A 17,490-nucleotide genomic window follows, 5' to 3' on the forward strand; every position below is an offset into this window, starting at 1 on the left:
TTCATGCTACATTCCAAAATACCATATTATTAGCAGAAGCCCAATTGATCTCTAAGTGAATAAAGCAAACAAACACAATGAATTACGACAATTCAATGAGTGCGAGAGGGGAACTGAGCTCAGCTGAGCTGCACACAAAGGGAGATTGTCACCTGACTCTGACCTGACGCGTCTTCAACTTTCGTGCCAAATTCTTCCATTTCCCTCCATTTTCTCCCATCTACTGTTGTTTTTGTGTTTCAAACCAACATTTTAAGCTTTTATTTCTGATTTTAAAATAAGTCATCAGACATTTAACTCTCACCGATTATTGTAGTCGTGAGAAATCGTCACCAGCTGCATGGTAATTATAGTGAAGTAAATGCATATGGGCCTACCTTATATGGGAAATGATGGTGTGAGAAACTTTGTATCACACTAATCAGAGGGCCCATTCAATAATGAACTTAAGAAATCCGTAGCCTAATGTTGGTGTGAATTGTACATCAAAGTACACAATAGCTTGAAAAAAAGAATTAATTCCCTCATCGTAATGTTTATTTACCAGATATTACCTTGACTCACAAATGTTGATCTGTTATCTGTGAAGAACTGAGGTCAAATTTTACATGAGATAAATGGAAAATTCCAGTTATTTTGGCCAAACATGGGGGGTCAACCTTTACATGAGTTTGACTGTTACTCAAGTACAGATTGTATTAGCACAAGTTCAACTCCTTGGATCATAAAAAGACGATGGTGTGGGAATATAGCTCAGTCAGACACTCGTAGAATAGTGGTGCCACACATACTTATGTACACTCATGTATGTCAATGTTTCATGCACAAAATGGTATTCACATGCACACAGTATTTTATATAAAATTTACATACTGAGCACATCAGTTTGTACACTGCTGATAATGTTCAGTATCCACAGGATACAGACATACAGATTTGTTGCCTTAGTAACTTTAAGCTGTTATTCAGAGATGGAAAGAAGCTTGGTCAGTTTACCTCTGCTCACACCACCAGCTTAGACCCATATCAGAAGGCAGCTACGGCAAAAGCTTTATACTGCAAATGCTTTAATAACAAGAGAACATATTTAAAAGAAGATCTGTTTTATAGCACAGAGTAATTTATGGTCTGTGAAGTAGGTATCTTTGATTGGTGCACAGAACAGAATGCTTGGAAACAGAGTGCATAGTAATATCATAATTGTGCTGAGCTTGAATTGTCCTGCTGCCAATGCTGTGCTTTTAAAACACATTAGAGTTGAATTTCCTACAATCTATTATGTTAATTTGTCGGTGTTCATTAAAATTCTTTAAGCAATTTGTTGCCATATTGGAAATATACTAGTCTAGACAAACAAAACACAAATGCATTTTTGTTGCGGGGGGGGGGTTGAATGGATTCTACATATACCCAGGAAGGTCACATCGGGTACGTGAATTTGCAAGAAAAGTGGGATCTCATTGGCATTTTCTGAGTTGTTGTCAGTATTATATTCAGACCAACTGGAAAATTTGGATATTGGAGTATCTCTAGTGTCTATAGCTGGTTCAGTTCCATTCTTTATTGGTTCCTTCCATTCACCGATGACTGAATCTCTCTCTTGGTGCAGGTGGCGTTCAGACTGTTTGAAGACACTGGACTTTTTGAGATATTTAAAATCCCATTAAAGGAATTCATGAACTACTTCCATGCATTAGAAAATGGATACAGAGACATCCCCTGTAAGTATTTTACTTGCCTTTCTCGAAAAAACATCAGCCCCAAAGTGTTTCCTTACCTGTTCCTTGGTGTTAATGTGGTCTGTAGGTGTATAGGCAGCAGAAGAAGGATATAATAGTGATCGCCTGATCCTAACCTCAAGCACTGAGTCGATCTCGAGGGAAACACAAGGTCAAGGAAACAGCAGGGTCAGAGAAGTGGGATTGTGTCACAGAGCCCAATTTCTGTGCCTTCTGAGCCAGATTTCTGCTAGAAATGCAGAGTCAGTCAAACTATGTTTTACCATTTAATGCAACACCACCATGCAGCTGAAACAAAAACCAGAAGTCTAGCAGGTCTGGCAGCATCTGTGAAGAGAAATCAGAGTTAATGTTTCAGGTCCGGTTACCCTTCTTCAGAACTGATGGGAGATGGGAAAATGTTGATTTGTATGCAAAGAGAGTGGTAGGGAGTAAATGATAGGTGGGGATAGAGCCCAAAGAGAAAGAGGAAAGTTGAACAGCCGAAGGAGTGGATAACGATCTGGTTAGGAAAGCGCATAGTTGTTAATGGAAACTGTAAGTGGCTAACAATCTGCAGTGTGCAATGGGAGCCAATGTGATAACAAGGCCTGATGGGTGGGGATTGCTGACTGGTACATGGAGAGTCCAGGCCCTAAAATTATTAAACTCAATATTGAGTCCAGAGGGCTGCAGGGTCCCCAAGCAGAAAATGAGATGCTATTCTCTCTTTGGACTCTAACCCCATTTATCATTTACTCCTCACTCCCTACCCTCAACCCATCTCTTGCATGTAAACTGATGATTTCCCAGTTACCATCAGTTCAGAGGAAGGATCACTGAAACAATAACTTTGATTTCTTTCCACAGAGGCTGCCAGACCTGAGCTTTGCCAGTAACTTCTTTTTTTGTTTCTGATCTACAGCATCCGCAGTTCTTTCAGTTTTAACCACCATGCATTACTTTGCTGCCATCATCTTTTTGTTTGGTCCGTGGAGTATTGTGAACAAAGTGCTTCCTATATTTGGCTTGTTGCTTTATCAGAGTCAAAAAGTGTGGCGCTGGAAAAGTACAGCAGATCAGGCAGCATCTGAGGGCATTCCTGATGAAGAGTTTATGCCCGAAACATCGAATCCCCTGCTCCTCAGATGCTGCCTGACCTGCTGTGCTTTTCCAGCACCAAACGTTTTGACTGCGATCCCCAGTCCTTACTTTCTCCTCATTGCTTTATCAGTCTGGTACATGACAGCATAGTACATGCTTACCCCAGTAACATGCGTTCCCCAGGGTGTACATAAGTGCACAGTAGGAGACCATTGTGGGTTCAAGTCCTGCTCAGGGACTTGAGAACAAACTTCATGTTGACATACTGATGCAGTACTGAAGGTATGCTGCAGTGTCAGGGATAACATCTTTCTGCTGAGATGTGTGTGTGCCATCAATGGATGTGTAAATGATCAATGAGGAGCACTGGTGTTCTCCCTGAAGTTCTGATTAATATTTATCCCCAAACAGCACCATTCCACACATTTCTGTTTGTGGAATCGTGCTGTGTAAATCAGTTGCGGCAGTTCCCACATTCCAGCTGCAGAGACATTATTTAATTTGTACTTTAAAAAAAAATTCAGGAAGTCCACTGTACTTCCAGAGGTAACATCAGAGGCAAACACACAACAAACTTGCAGTATATTGACAACATAGCACTTCTCACAGAATCTGAAGAGGTCCAACAAAATATTGCAATTCATGTAATATTTAGGAGCATAGAAAATCGATAGAACATCAACACCAAAAGACACGATGGTTCAGTGGTTAGCACTGCTGCCTCACAGCATGCGGGTCCCAGGTTCAATTCCAGCCTCGGGCGACTGTCTGTGTGGAATTTGCACATTCTCCCTGTGTCTGAGTGGGTTTCCTCCGGGTGCTCCGGTTTCCTCCCACAGTCCAAAGATGGGCAGGTCAGGTGAATTGGCCATGCTAAATTGTCCATAGTGTTAGATGCATTAGTCAGAGGGAAATGGGTGAGGGTGGGTTACTCTTCGGAGGGTCGGTGTGGACTTGTTGGGCCGAAGAGCCTGTTTCCACGCTGTAGGGAATCTAATCTAATCACAAAAGCCGCACTAGTGAGAAGGAATACACTGGAAGAAACAAGGATGAAGATTGAAATAGACTATGTCAATTCGGAATAAGTAGATCAGTTTGTTCATTTAGAACAAATGATAAGATGGTAGATGTGAAATCGGATCAGAAGGAGGATAGGGATAGTCTGAAGTACATTTTTGAAATTGAAAGATGTGTTAGCAGTATGAAACTTTAAGCTTGTAACCAGGACACAACTCATAAGGTAGTACCTCAGAAACTAGGACAGAACTCCAGGGATAACTTCCTTACCCTTCTTCAAAATAATGACGTGGACTGATACGTTAAAATCTCGGCTGAAAGAAGACACCAACAGCAGTGTAGCACTCTTCAGAGCTGCACTGTATTATGCTTGACTTATATGCACAGGTTCTGGAGTGGGACTTGTCTTTGCTGTGGATTCAAGTATGGTACCAACTTAGAATTTCAGACTGCTGTGCAATTAGAGCGTTTACAAAAACTAAACAAAATCTCAAATGTATTTCTGTTTCTATTCACCTCTGGATACCCAGAACAATTCATTAGGTTTTCCTGAAGTCAAGTCACTGTGGTTCTTTGGTCATATATGACATCTAGTTTTAGCATGACATAGACGTGCACATAAGACCAGTGACAAGATGAATTGTTTTTATTGTATTGACATATATATATGTATCAGTGTTCCCTAGCTTTTCTTTCAATAGAGCCATGGAACTTTTCTCTATATCCACCTGAGCAATTAGCTAAATCCTTGATATTAATGCATAACACTCTTGATAATGGAGCACTTCCTCAGTATTAGATTTTGAGCTCAGTTAGTTGCCATAGACGTTGAAGATGCAATCATCTGATGCCCAGTTGAGAGGTGTGTAACTACTGTGATAATGGCCTTCGGAAATGTACCCTACACTGCAGATGCCACTAGAATTGCATTGACAAGATGATGGTTCTTGCAACATGGTCAGACGTTAGCTAAGAATGGCAATGCTATATCACTAATAAGCAATGGAAAGTTATGTGTTGCGTTTGCTTTAATTGACAAATTAAAAATTCGAGAAGTAAAGCTCCATTACAGCTCTGCCATTGTTAGACCCTTCACATTGCATGCTCCACACTTACATTCTGAGACTTATCAAACTAGGTCAGGTTGAAATAGCCTGTTGATTATTTCAGAAACATGAAAGCATTGATATTTGTGGCAGGTTTTGCCGCCTGGGAAATTCCATTCATGATTAGAAATGTTCTGGATTTCATTGAGATCTGACAGGATAGACATGAATAAAAGCAGATGAGGGCATTACCACCCAGTAAGATGATAACTGGCAGCAATTGGAGCAAAATGGTGTGGCCTACCATTTGAAGGCTACTTTAGAGTTCTCTTTGCATCGGAGGAATACTAATCCCCATTTTTCGAATAAGCAACAAAAAAAAGAGAAGGGTAACTGCAGGTCTGCCAAATTCTGACAGGACAGATTAATGTTTCAAAATAGAAGTTTTAATTAAGGTAAGAGAAATATCAGTTTTTTTCAGACACCTCCTACCTCTCTGCCTCAGTAACCCCACCCTTGACTCTGGTCTGGAACTCCCACCCCCCAATACATCTTGAACTCCCTTTCCTTCTGTAAGATCCTCATGGAACTCCTGTCTTTAATCAAAATATTGGCCATCCCTTGCTAAGAGCTGCTTTTTTGGCCTTGTGTTTTTGTTTCGCTGTACACCTTCTGTGAGTGCCTTTGGTTCTTTTAAAAAGACATGAAGAGCTCCCGTAGGTCTGACAGCCTACAGGATTACCTGAAGTGTGTCACTGTTGAAGTGATGGGAAGATGCACAGCAAGATCCCTTTTAATGAGGTTGATTGTGGGTTAAATATTGGCTGGGAGACTGGCAACACTCTCGCTGCTTTCCTGTGAAGTAGCTCCATGCAATCATTTGTGTCCCCAGAAAGGCCTTCAAATTAGGATCTCCCCTGAACAATGGCAGCTCTGACTGTGCAGCAGTCTTGCCCTGAACTGTCAGATTAGATTTCTGCTCAAGTCTCCAGAGTATAATTTGATCCCTAACCTCTTTCATCAGATCAGCAGTGAACTTGCCCTTAATCAAAGGTACAGTCATCGTCCTGTGTGACCGTGATCAGGGTAAACTATTTTCCTTCAGCCTTCTCAACCTGTCCATAGCTTTCAATGCTTTTGGCCCTGCTGGCTTCCTCCAACATCACTCCCTATCATCAACTAGATGGGATTGCACACATCCGGTTTCGTTCTTTCTATCCAATCGTAGCTAGACTTTCACCAGTAGAGGTTTCCATCCTCTCTCCAGTGACAGAACTTCTCAGTATCCCTTGAAGATCTGTCTTTTATCTGCTCCTACAACTGATCTGCACACTGCTGCACAACAACATCAGGCTCCATTTTATGCTAGTTGACCCTCCATAGTACCTCACCATCTCTCACTTTGAGTCCTCCACGTATGTACGGCAATTCTTTGAGGGTTAAAAGAAAGTAAGGTTTTGTGCTGTGTTCCGAACCCTGGGGGGCTGGTTCACAACATACATTCATACACACATGCATCCAAGAAAGGAACGAGAATTGTAAGAGAGTATGAGACCAAAAAAAATGTTTCCGCCAATTAATTATTTGGAAAAGTGAAATCATTATGTTCGAGTATCCCTGCCATACACTCTATCCCCCTGTCTGATTAAGGCTGAAAGATGAATTGAATTATTCTTCCTGCCTCCCTCCTGTTTGAAACAGGGATTGATTTTTATTTTTAAAAGTTTTGAAAGGGAAAAGAAAATAAGTGGTGGTGTGTTTTCCCAAACCATATTTGTAAATTTGAAACTGACCCACAGGGAATTATTAAGGGCCAAAAATAATTAAGGTTCATTGCAGTATTTGGTGAATGTTTTTTTTAAAAGCACTTTCAAATGCATCTAAGAAAGGAAGAAGAGGAAGTAAAGGAGAGGAGTTACAAATGACAAAAAAAAAGTTTTCAGATTTAGTTCACATGAAATAGTCTCCAGTAAGTCAACGTCCAATTAAAGGTCTTTCAGATTATTGCACTTTTCAAATTCTAAATGGCCCTTTGGAAATAGGCCGTGGTATGTTTCCCCAAACTCTGTTTCTCAATTCCAATTTAAAATTGGCCCACAGCAATTATCTTACATATAAAAGAGAGGACTGGTTGTTACTGCACTCAGAACCTGGGCGAATGATTCATGACGTGCATTCAAACATACATGCATCCAAGAAAGATATGAGAAAAAGTTGTTCACCTTTACAAGTGACTTCAAATCAAAGATACCAGAATTAGATCATGTGAATTACAGCAGCCATTGGGTGCAGCATGGTGGCTCAGTGAATAGCATTGCTGCCTCACATTGCCAGGGACTCAGGTTTGATTCCACCCTTGGGCGACTGTCTGGGTGGAGTTTGTACGTTCTTCCAGTGTCTGTGTGGGTACTCTTCGTGCTCTGATTTCCTCCCACTGTCCAACGATGTGTGGATTAGGTGAAGTGGCCATGCTAAGTTGTCCATAGTGTCCAGGGATGTGCAGGCTAGATGGATTAACTATGGGGAATGCAGGGTTATAAGGATAGGTAAGGGGAGAGTCTGGTAGAATGCTCTTCCGAGGGTCGCTGTGGACTTGATTGGCTGAATGACCTACTTTCATGCTGTAGGGATTCGATGATTAGTCAAGGTCCAGTTGAGGTTCTTTCAGCTGGCTCTGCACAAATGTCCTTTTCACAGAATCTTTCATGAAGTTGATTTGTTGGAGAAGGTGTGCTAGTTGTAGGCTGGAACTTGGTTCATTTCATAGTCAAAACACAGGTTTCATTATTGCAGTCAGAACCTTAAGTGGGAGTGCAATCAGACAGGGGTAATTTGCACAGTCTGAAGCAGCTTGCTGTTCTGGCAATACAAGCAGACTGATGAACAAAGGTCAAAGCTGTAAAACGATGGGGGATTTAAACAAGCCAATTTCAGATAAGTGACTCAGCTTCAGGTTGAGCGGTTTCGCTAAGGAGGTGGGGATTTGATGTCCCCTGAACGGAAACTATGGTGTTTTTGTAGCAGGTAAATATGGAGTCATCTTCACCAGTACAATCACATTTTTTTTTACAGGATTGGCTGAGGTAGGCATCTCTTCTGTTAGTCTATTGTTTTGTTTGGTTGGAATGTTCAAACAACGGAAGGAGTGTTACGTTCCAGGACGTGATGATTTGTCTCAATAATTGCTGGAAATTTCAGGAAACAACCACTTGCTAATTCTAAGTTCAACTGAACTTCTTAAAATGTCAAATGTCCATTTTAAAAACAGAAATTAAAAGAGTTAATATGGCAGATCAAGACAGTTTCTCTTTTTTTGCCTTTTGGGCATTACACTGGTAAATGTCTAAACCAGAATCCATCAGCTCTGACCTGGAGATCCACTTCTGACTTCTCTCTTCATCAGCAAGACCATTTGTTTCCACCTCTGCAATGTTGACCAATTTGACCCTCTCCTTCAGCTCATCTGCTAGTGAAACCTTCATCCATGCCTTTGTTGCCTCTGGACTTGTCTATTGCAGTCCTGTTTTGTTTAGTCTCTCATCTTCCGACCAGCATGTACTGGAGCCCATGCAATGCCCAGCTGCCCACATCCCACGTACCATGTGCCCATCACCCTTATGTTTGCTGACCTGCATTGCCTCCTAGTATGGGAACTGCCCTATTTTGAAATCCTCATCCTTGTTTCTAACTTCCTCATGGCCTCCAATGTCCATTTTTATGTAATTGCCTACAGTGTGGAAGTTTACAGTGTTCCTGAGCTCTTCCAATTCTAGCCTCTTCCACTTCTAATATCCCCATCACAAGTGACCACATCTTCAACTGCCAAGGCCCTGAACAAGTTCTGAAATTCCTTTCTTGAACTCCTTTCCTCACTCTCCTTCTCTGTCCCCTGGACATGCTCCTTAAAACTACCTCTCTGTGCAAGCATTTGCTCAAATGGTCTGATTGCGTGGCTCAGAGTTAGTTCTTTACGGCAGCATGGTGGCTCAGTGGTTAGCACTGTTGCCTCACAGCTTCAGGGACCTGGGTTCAATTCCACCCTAGAAGGACTGTCTGTATAGAGGTTGCGCATTCTCCCTGTGTCTGTGTGGGATTCCTCCAGGTGCTCTGGTTTCCTCACACAATCCAAAGATATATGGGTTAGGTAGATTGGCCATGCTACATTGCCCATAGTGCCCAGGGATGTGGAGGCGAGGTGGACTAGCCATGGGAAATGCAGGGATAGGGTGGAGGGTTGGGTCTGGGTGGGATGTTCTGTGGAGGGTCAGTGTGGACTGGATGGGCTGAATGACCTGCTTCCACTGTGTAGGGATTCTGTTCCATTCTCTGTGTCTTGTGAAGTGCTCTGGAATGTTTAACAACATTAAAGCAGCTACATAAGTTTAACAACATTAAAGCAGCTACTGATTGATTATTGTTGTTGACTCAGACAGGAAAGCTCTCAGCTAAGCCATTAGAGATGGTTTCTACAAGAAAACCATTGACCTTGCTCTTGCTGTTGACATAATGGTGAAACTAATGGCATTTACCATATGGCTAAACTTAACAACAAGTTGCAACAGGCAGGAAGATGGCGAGCCCTAACTGCTCCTACATTAGAATCATAGAATCGCTGCAGTGTGGAAACAGGCCTTTCGGCCCAACAAATCTACACCGCCCCTCCAAAGTGTTTTCCACCCAGAGCCATTCCCCTGCCCTATTACTCAACATTTCCCTGACTAATGCACCTAGCCTACACATCCCTGAACACTATGGGCAATTTAATATGGTCAATTCATCTGACCTGCACACCTTTGGACTGTGGGAGGAAACCGGAGCACCCGGAGGAAACCCACACAGACACGGGGAGAATGTGCAAACTCCATACAGACAGTCATCCGAGGCTGGATTCGAACCTGGGTCCCGGATGCTGTGAGGCAGCAGTGCTAACCACTGAATCATCATGGTGCCCCAATGAATCAATTTTCATTCATTCATTAGATTAGATTCCCTACAGTGTGGAAACAGGCCTGAACACTATGGGCAATTTAGCATGGCCAATTCACCTAACCTGCACATCTTTGGACTGTGGGAGGAAACCAGAGCACCCAGAGGAAACCCACGCAGACACGGGAAGAATGTGCAAACTCCACACAGACGGTCGCCCGACGCTGGAATCGAACCCGGGTCCCTGGTGCTGTGAGGCAGCAGTGCTAACCACTGTGCCACCGTGCCACCCAAAACCGAGACTGTTGTCTGTTCACTATTGAAATGTATGGGAACGGGGTGAAGTTGTTGCATTTGCACAGTAGCTACAAATAAAACAGGATTGAAAGTTATACCTTTTCTATTGTATCCACACATACTTACAACAAAACAATGATTGTTAATTAGTTGAATGAATTTTATAGTGAAATACAATACAAGTATTTGAAAAACTTAATCTGGTACTATTTTGATGGTTTAAGAATAAGAGAAAATGAGAAAATTGAAAAATGAGAAAGAGAAAAGTTATTTGCAGTCACCCTCACCAGCGTAGAAAATTAGCAATTCACAGTATGGAGTCTCATTCCTTCAGGCGTTACAATTCAGAGATTGTAAGATATAAACTTCCAGATTTTAAAACAAAATAGTTTTTATTTTCCCTTTTTTTTATCTCTTTCTTTTAATTCAGTTTTTATTTGCCCCCTGCCTTCTATACACAATCTGATGTCGAATTCTCTTACTTGATTGCACTGGGTCTGGAGCCCTGCAGAAAATAGTCAAACAACCCCTGTCTTGTTCTTAATCAACAGATCATAATCGCATACATGCCACCGATGTGTTACATGCAGTCTGGTACCTCACCACGCAGCCAGTCCCAGGCCTGCAGACTACGATGAATGATCATGGCTCAATGAGTGATTCAGGTACAAGGATTCAGAATTGAACACAGTTTCTTTTCTTTTCAAGAGGAAAAAGCACAATATTGCAACTTAAGAGCAACACCACTTTGTGTATATTTCCACCGATGTTTAACAATTGGATTATGCGGGGCAACCTTTTAATACTTAAGGGCTTATGTTTCTCGGAGTGCTGCTTTAATTTGAAAAAGGTGGCTGGACACAGTAAAATAATTTAGATGATATTTTAATACAACAGCCACTGGATTAAAAATGCTACAGCTGAAATGAAAACCTTAAGCGCATAATTCTTGATCATACCACAATATAATCCAGTTTGTTTCATTTATAAATATAATCATTAAAACTGGATAGCACTGTACTATGCAAAAAAATTGAACTGAGCTAAAATGATATGTTGGAGAACAATTTAGAGTCATAGATTCATACAGCACAGAAACGTTCACTTCAGCCGAACTCTTCCATGCTAACCAAATTTCCTAAAGTGAGCTAGTTCCATTTGCCTGCATTTGGCCTGTATTCTTCTAAACCTTTCCTATCCATGAACCAGTCCAAATATATGTTAACGTTGCAATTTTACTCACCTCTATATCTTCCTCTGCAACTCATTCCATGTACACAACACCCTCTTTTGCCCTTCAGGTACCTTCTTACCTTAAACTTTTGTCCCCTAGTTTTGGCAGCTGCCTACCCAAGGGAAAGACTTTGTCTATTCACCTTACCTCTGTCTCTCATAATTATGGGAACACAAGAATGGGAGTGGGCCATTCTGCATCATTTAATAATGTCATGGCTGATTAATCCCATCAGTGCTTTTTACCCACGCTTTCCCCATTATCCTGTACAGGATTGTTAATCAGTGAAAGGTGTTTACTTCCCCTGTCACTTGTTAAATAACAGCAGAGGTTGGATGAGGCCATTACATAGCCTTTGGCTGGCTGCTTTAAGGGCCTGCATAGTCCTAAGGGAGGGTGGTCTGCCTAACGCCTTCCCCTCCCACTGGAACATGGGGGAAGGGCTGGACCCACCTGCTTCATTTTTCAGTCTTCCCCTGCCTTCAAATGTGCTGGGTCAGGCATAAAATCCACCCTGTAGTGAAACCCCTTCAAAATCCATAAATGTTTTCAAACTTTCTATTGCTTTCCTTTCCATAAATCTAAGGGAGTTTCTTTCCTTCAATCTGACATATCTGCTGCTCTCCACAGTATCCATACCCTCAAAGAATTATGAGTTTAGTCATTTTACTTGATTCAATTCTTTGAAAGGACTAAGTCTTCCATGTTGTTGCTCGCAAAGGTTTTGTGAGTGATTCCAGGTTTTTGTCTTTGTATCATTGTCAGTGAGTCTACTCCATATGTTCATGTGTTTTAATGTGATGAAGAACCTTCTGATTTCAATCCTGTGCACAAATTTGTCTTTAAGTTATTCGAACTGCAGTGCCCTTAAAGGTACTACCCTCTCAGGCTGGTATTCTAGTTTTAATATTCATTGCTGAAAATGTCTCTACCTCATTGAACTCATCTGCTCTCCCTACCAGTCTCCTCATCTCATGAACTTCTAGAATGTATCATAAGGACAATTACATTTATGTGTTCAAATTTCACTATCGAATAGGTGACTTGGCAAAGTTCTCTTCGAACAATGACCACGTTTGCTTCCCACTGTTCAAGTACATCCTTAATTGACGTCCATTCTGGGATACTTTGCGTTACTCATCATTTAGTTATCCTTTTCCCTGATCGTTTGTATTCTTACCTTTGTCTCAAAGCCTTTGGCTTAGTGGGAGCATCGATTTCTTTGAACAAGAAGACACCCTGTTCAAGTCCCACCTCCTCCAGAGGTGTTTCATAATACCTCTGAATAGATTACTTAAAGAAAGGTCTGTCTGTATTTATCTCTTCTTCTGATCATTGTCGCTTATTGTCTTTCTCAGATTATCCTAAATCAATCTGTATCTGACACTATTTGTGAATATGTATTGCTGTTTTCTGATCCAATTGTTCCTCTCCTATGACAACTTGTCTCGATGCCAGTGAAGTAACTGGTGTTCATCTTGCTGCCATAGAATGTTCTGTCAGATATGCTATGGAGTTGATGTTCGATCATGCCTGTCCTTCTGAGTCCTAGGCGTGATTGTACGTCATATCCTTCACACGCAGCAGTCTGAAACATTCCAAGCCAGTTTATCTCTTTATAGGAGGAGTAATTTGTTTATGCGTCTGGTGGCTCTACATAGATTTACCTAGATTTTCCAGGCAGGGATTTGCACACACTGATTAGTCCACACTGCATGCTTCCACAATATTCTCTCTCACCGTATTAGTGAAAAGATCCTTAAAGAATTTGTCAAATTTGGCAGAAGCAAAAGTGAGGTGACAAAAAAAAATCCTTTCACATAGCAAGTGGTTAGCATCTGGGATATACTGCCGGGAAGCTGTAGTGATTATTACAAGGTCAGCCAAATGGATCCCATAGAATATGAGTTCCCTGATTGGGGCTGTTAACCTGGTCCAATCAGGGAGCCCTGGCTGACAGATATAAACAGGATTGTCAGAGGGTCTGCTCACTCTGAGAGCTGGCTCTGAGGGAGCTGGAGCAGTGTCAAGGACTCTCCACGTATAAATAAAGGATGACTTGGTGCCGGGATACCGGCCTCTGTGGAGTTATTTCAAAAGTGTGATGGAGGAAGGTTCAGTTGAAGCATTCAAGAGGGGGATTAGATGATGATTCAAATGGAAACAATGTGTAATGTTTCATTGAAAAGGCAGGAGACTGCCACCAAATCAAAAGGCTCAGAAAGCCTGTCCAGACACAGTGACTAGAATCTATTTTTTATAGAAGGCATCCTGCCTGGATGCATCACAGCGTGGTTTGGTAACTGATCTTCCCAAGACCACAAGAAACTACAGAGAATTGTAAACACAGCCCAGTCCATCACGCAAACCAGCCTCCCATCCACTGACTCCATCTATACTTCCCGCTGGTCCTGGAAAGCAACCCACATAATCAAGGACCCCTCCCACCCCGGTTCAATCTCTTCCATCAGGCAGAAGGTATTAGAGTTTTTATACATATATGATGAGATTGGCTTAGTGGTTAGCACTGCTGCCTCACAATGCCAGGGACCAGGTTTGATTCCAGGTTCAGGTGACTGTGTGGAGTTTGCACATTCTCCCTGTGTCTGCATGGGTTCCCGCTGGGTGTTCCAGTTTTTTTCCACAGTCCAAAGATGTGCAGGTTGGTAGATTGGTCATGCTGAATTGCCCGTAGTGTCTAGGGATGTGCGGGCGAGATGGAGTAGCCATGGGAAATGTAGGGTACAGGAATGGGGTAAAGGGTTTGTGTTTGGTAGGATGCTATTCAGAAGGTCAGTGTAGACTTGATGGACTGAATGGCCTGCTTCCACAATGTAGAGATCCTATGATTCTAAGAACAGTTTCTTCCCCTCTGTTATTAGACTTTAGAATGGACCTCTCAAATATTAAATTTAATGTTGATCTCACTCTCTGTGCACCTTCTTTGCAACTGTAACATTGTACTCTTTGCTCTGTTCTATTACCCGAATACACCTGAGGGTGGCCCGGTGACTCAGTGGTTAGCACTGCTGCTTCACAGGACCAGAGACCTGAGTTCGATTCCACCTTCAAGTTAGTAAGTTTGCAGATGACACCAAAATTGGAGGTGTAGTGGACAGCGAAGGAGGTTACCTCAGATTACAATGGGATCTGGATCAGATGGGCCAGTGGGCTGAGAAGTGTCAGATGGAGTTTAATTCAGATAAATGTAAGGTGCTGCATTTTGGGAAAGCAAATCTTAGCAGAACTTATACCATTATAAGGTTCTCGGGAGTGTTGTTGAACAAAGAGATCTTGGAGTGTAGGTTCATAGCTCCTTGAAAGTGGAGTCGCAGGTAGATAGGATAGTGAAGAAGGCATTTGGTATGTTTTCCTTTATTGGTCAGAGTTTTGAGTGCAGGATTGGGAGGACATGTTGTGGCTGTACGGGACATTGGTTAGGCCACTAATGGAATATGGCATGCAATTCTGGTCTCCTTCCTATCGGAAAGATGTTGTGAAACTTAAAAGGGTTCAGAAAAGATTTACAAGGATATTGCCAAGGGTTGGAGGATTTGAGCTATAGGGAGAGGTTGAATAGGCTGGGGCTGTTTTCCCTGGAGCATCGGAGGCTGAGGAGTGACCTTATGGAGGTTTATAAAATGATGAGGGACAGGGATAGGATAAATAGACAAGGTATTTTCCCTGGGATGGTGAAGTCTAGAACTAGAGGGCATAGGTTTAGGGTGAGAGGGGAAAGCTATAAAAGGGACTTAAGGGGCAACGTTTTCATGCAGAAGGTGGTGTATATGTGGAATGAGCTGCCAGAGGAAGTGGTGGAGGCTGGTACAATTGCAACATTTAAAAGGCATCTGTATGGGTACATGAATAGGAAGGGTTTGGAGGGATATGGGCCGGGTGCTGGCAGGTGGGACTAGATTGGGTTGGAACTTCTGATCAGCTTGGACGAGTTGGATGGAAGGGTCTGTTTCCATCCTGTGCATCTCTATGAATCTATCTGAACACAAAATAAAACTTTTCACTATACCTAGGTACATGTGACAATAATAAATCAAATCAAATCAAGGAATGGCTTCTATCTGCACTGTAACAGTCCTGTGCTTCAGTGATTGACAGTCCTTCTGATCTTTGGCCAAAGCTTTTCTAGATAAATTGTAACTTTTACCCATCTGTTCATACTGCAAAGGGAGCTGAAATTCTTGGCTCAACATTTCTTTTTCAGTTCAAGAACTGAATTATCAGTAAAGATTTTGTTTTCTTCCATGTCTCCACTTTATGTAAATATTATAAACCAAAGCAAACCTTACCTCCACCAGAAACAAAAACAGAAATTGCAGGAGAAACTCAGCAGGTCTGGCAGCATCTAAAGAGAGAAAGCAGCATTCCTGTTTCGAGTCCAGTTCTGCTCAGTTCTGTTTTTGTCTCTGATTTTAAGCATCCGCAGTTCTTTGATTATTTTTCTTATCTCTGCCAGGTCTGAACATCAATCGATTTTTGGTTCTGTTAGTAGCCCTCTTGAGTCCAAATGCTTTATTTCTGACCCATGATGAATTTTTAACCTTTCTAGCTCTATCCACTTTTCTTTGTCCGTGGGTTTTTTCTCGAGTTTACTTCATTCAGACAAATCATCACTGCTGGTAGCTAGGTATGTTCTAAGGATTCTGCAACTCTTAATTTATGTATTGCTTTGAAATGTCTGGTCTTACCTATGATTGTTAGCATTAGTGTTAAAATTATTGCCCTACTTCGATCTTAGTTCAAACCATTATAATTCTGCTCTCGAAGGCGAAAATGACTGTTATATTATTGCCTTGGCCATATGCAAAAATCATTGACCTTTTCTGAGAGGGTAACACTGTAATCTTTGTCACTGGTTTCTTACATTTTCTTGAATATTTCAGACTGTGTTTAAATTCCTGAAGATTCCTGAAGAAGGGCTTATGCCCGAAACGTCAACTAACATTTGGATATTGCTTTTCCATTTGGGAAAACTCCTTTGACACTGTGATCACACTTTTGGATGGGATTTGGGATATATAAGCATCTTCTTTTTCCCCTCCAGCTTTAATTTCTGATTTACTTCCCAATACTTCTGCTATTTTAGCAAAGCCATTTTGACTACTAGTCCATTGCAATATCTTCCCTTAGAGTTTCCTACTTTAGATTAGATTAGATTACTTACAGTGTGGAAACAGGCCCTTCGGCCCAACAAGTCCACACCGACCCGCCGAACCGCAACCCACCCATACATTTACCCCCTTACCTAACACTACGGGCAATTTAGCATGGCCAATTCACCTGACCTGCACATCTTTGGACTGTGGGAGGAAACCGGAGCACCCGGAGGAAACCCACGCAGACACGGGGAGAACATGCAAACTCCACACAGTCAGTCGCCTGAGGCGGGAATTGAACCCAGGTCTCTGGCGCTGTGAGGCAGCAGTGCTAACCACTGTGCCACTGTGCCGCCCACGATGCTTCTTTCTGACTTGCTCTGCTCTCCCCTTACATTCCCCTTCAAATCAAGGTTCACCATCCAAGCAAACTCCTCCTTTGTCCCCAGAACAATGAAACACTTAAATTCCTCCTTCCCAACCTCACCTACCCAGTTCCTGCTTGTTGAACTTCCTCATTTCTTTTATCGTAATCAAAATTGATCACTTGCCTTATCTTCCTTTCCTAAACAAAGGAAAATACGCTCGAGTCAATCAGCAGAAGAGGTTTGGATTTTCTTCTTTGGATTTGGGATTGGATTCAAGGCACTGTCCAGCGAATAAGGGGTTATTTTGGGTTGTCCTCACTTTGAACAACTTCTCCTTTAACTCCTCTCACTTGTTTCAGCTCAGAGGGATGTCCATGGGTACTCACATAGGCCTCAGTTATGCCTGTCTCTTTTTGGGGTATGTGGGGCATTCCTTGTTCCAGTCTTATTCCAGCCCCACCCACAAGTCTTTCAACTGTACATTGATGACATCATCCATGCTGCTTTCCTCTCTTGTCTGGAATTGGAAAGGTTAATCGATTTCACTTCCAACTTCCACCCTGTTCTCACCTTCACCTGGTCCATATCTGACTCCTTACCTTCCCTTCCTCGACATCTCTATTTCCATTTCTGGGAATAGGCTGGTCACCAATATCCATTGCAAAC

The 17,490-nt window shown here is 42.1% G+C and overlaps 1 protein-coding gene across 4 annotated transcripts in view; it reads left to right on the forward strand.

The window, feature by feature from the left end:
- The window catches only part of pde3a (phosphodiesterase 3A, cGMP-inhibited), a 494,444-nt gene that overhangs the window by 427,818 nt on the left and 49,136 nt on the right, over nucleotides 1-17,490 (forward strand). For all 4 annotated transcript variants that reach the window (XR_006315047.2, XM_043713454.2, XM_043713455.2 and 1 more), the window contains 2 exons: nucleotides 1,610-1,721; nucleotides 10,660-10,773. Coding sequence is in view for 3 of the 4 variants with exons in the window: in XM_043713454.2 (XP_043569389.1) it covers nucleotides 1,610-1,721; nucleotides 10,660-10,773 (226 nt within the window). In the remaining variant the exon portion in view is untranslated. The remainder of the gene's footprint in view (nucleotides 1-1,609; nucleotides 1,722-10,659; nucleotides 10,774-17,490) is intronic.

Source organism: Chiloscyllium plagiosum, unplaced genomic scaffold, assembly GCF_037043375.1.
Source record: "Chiloscyllium plagiosum isolate Xiang-an unplaced genomic scaffold, Cpla_swu_hap1 HiC_scaffold_23, whole genome shotgun sequence".
Lineage (NCBI taxonomy): Eukaryota > Metazoa > Chordata > Chondrichthyes > Orectolobiformes > Hemiscylliidae > Chiloscyllium > Chiloscyllium plagiosum.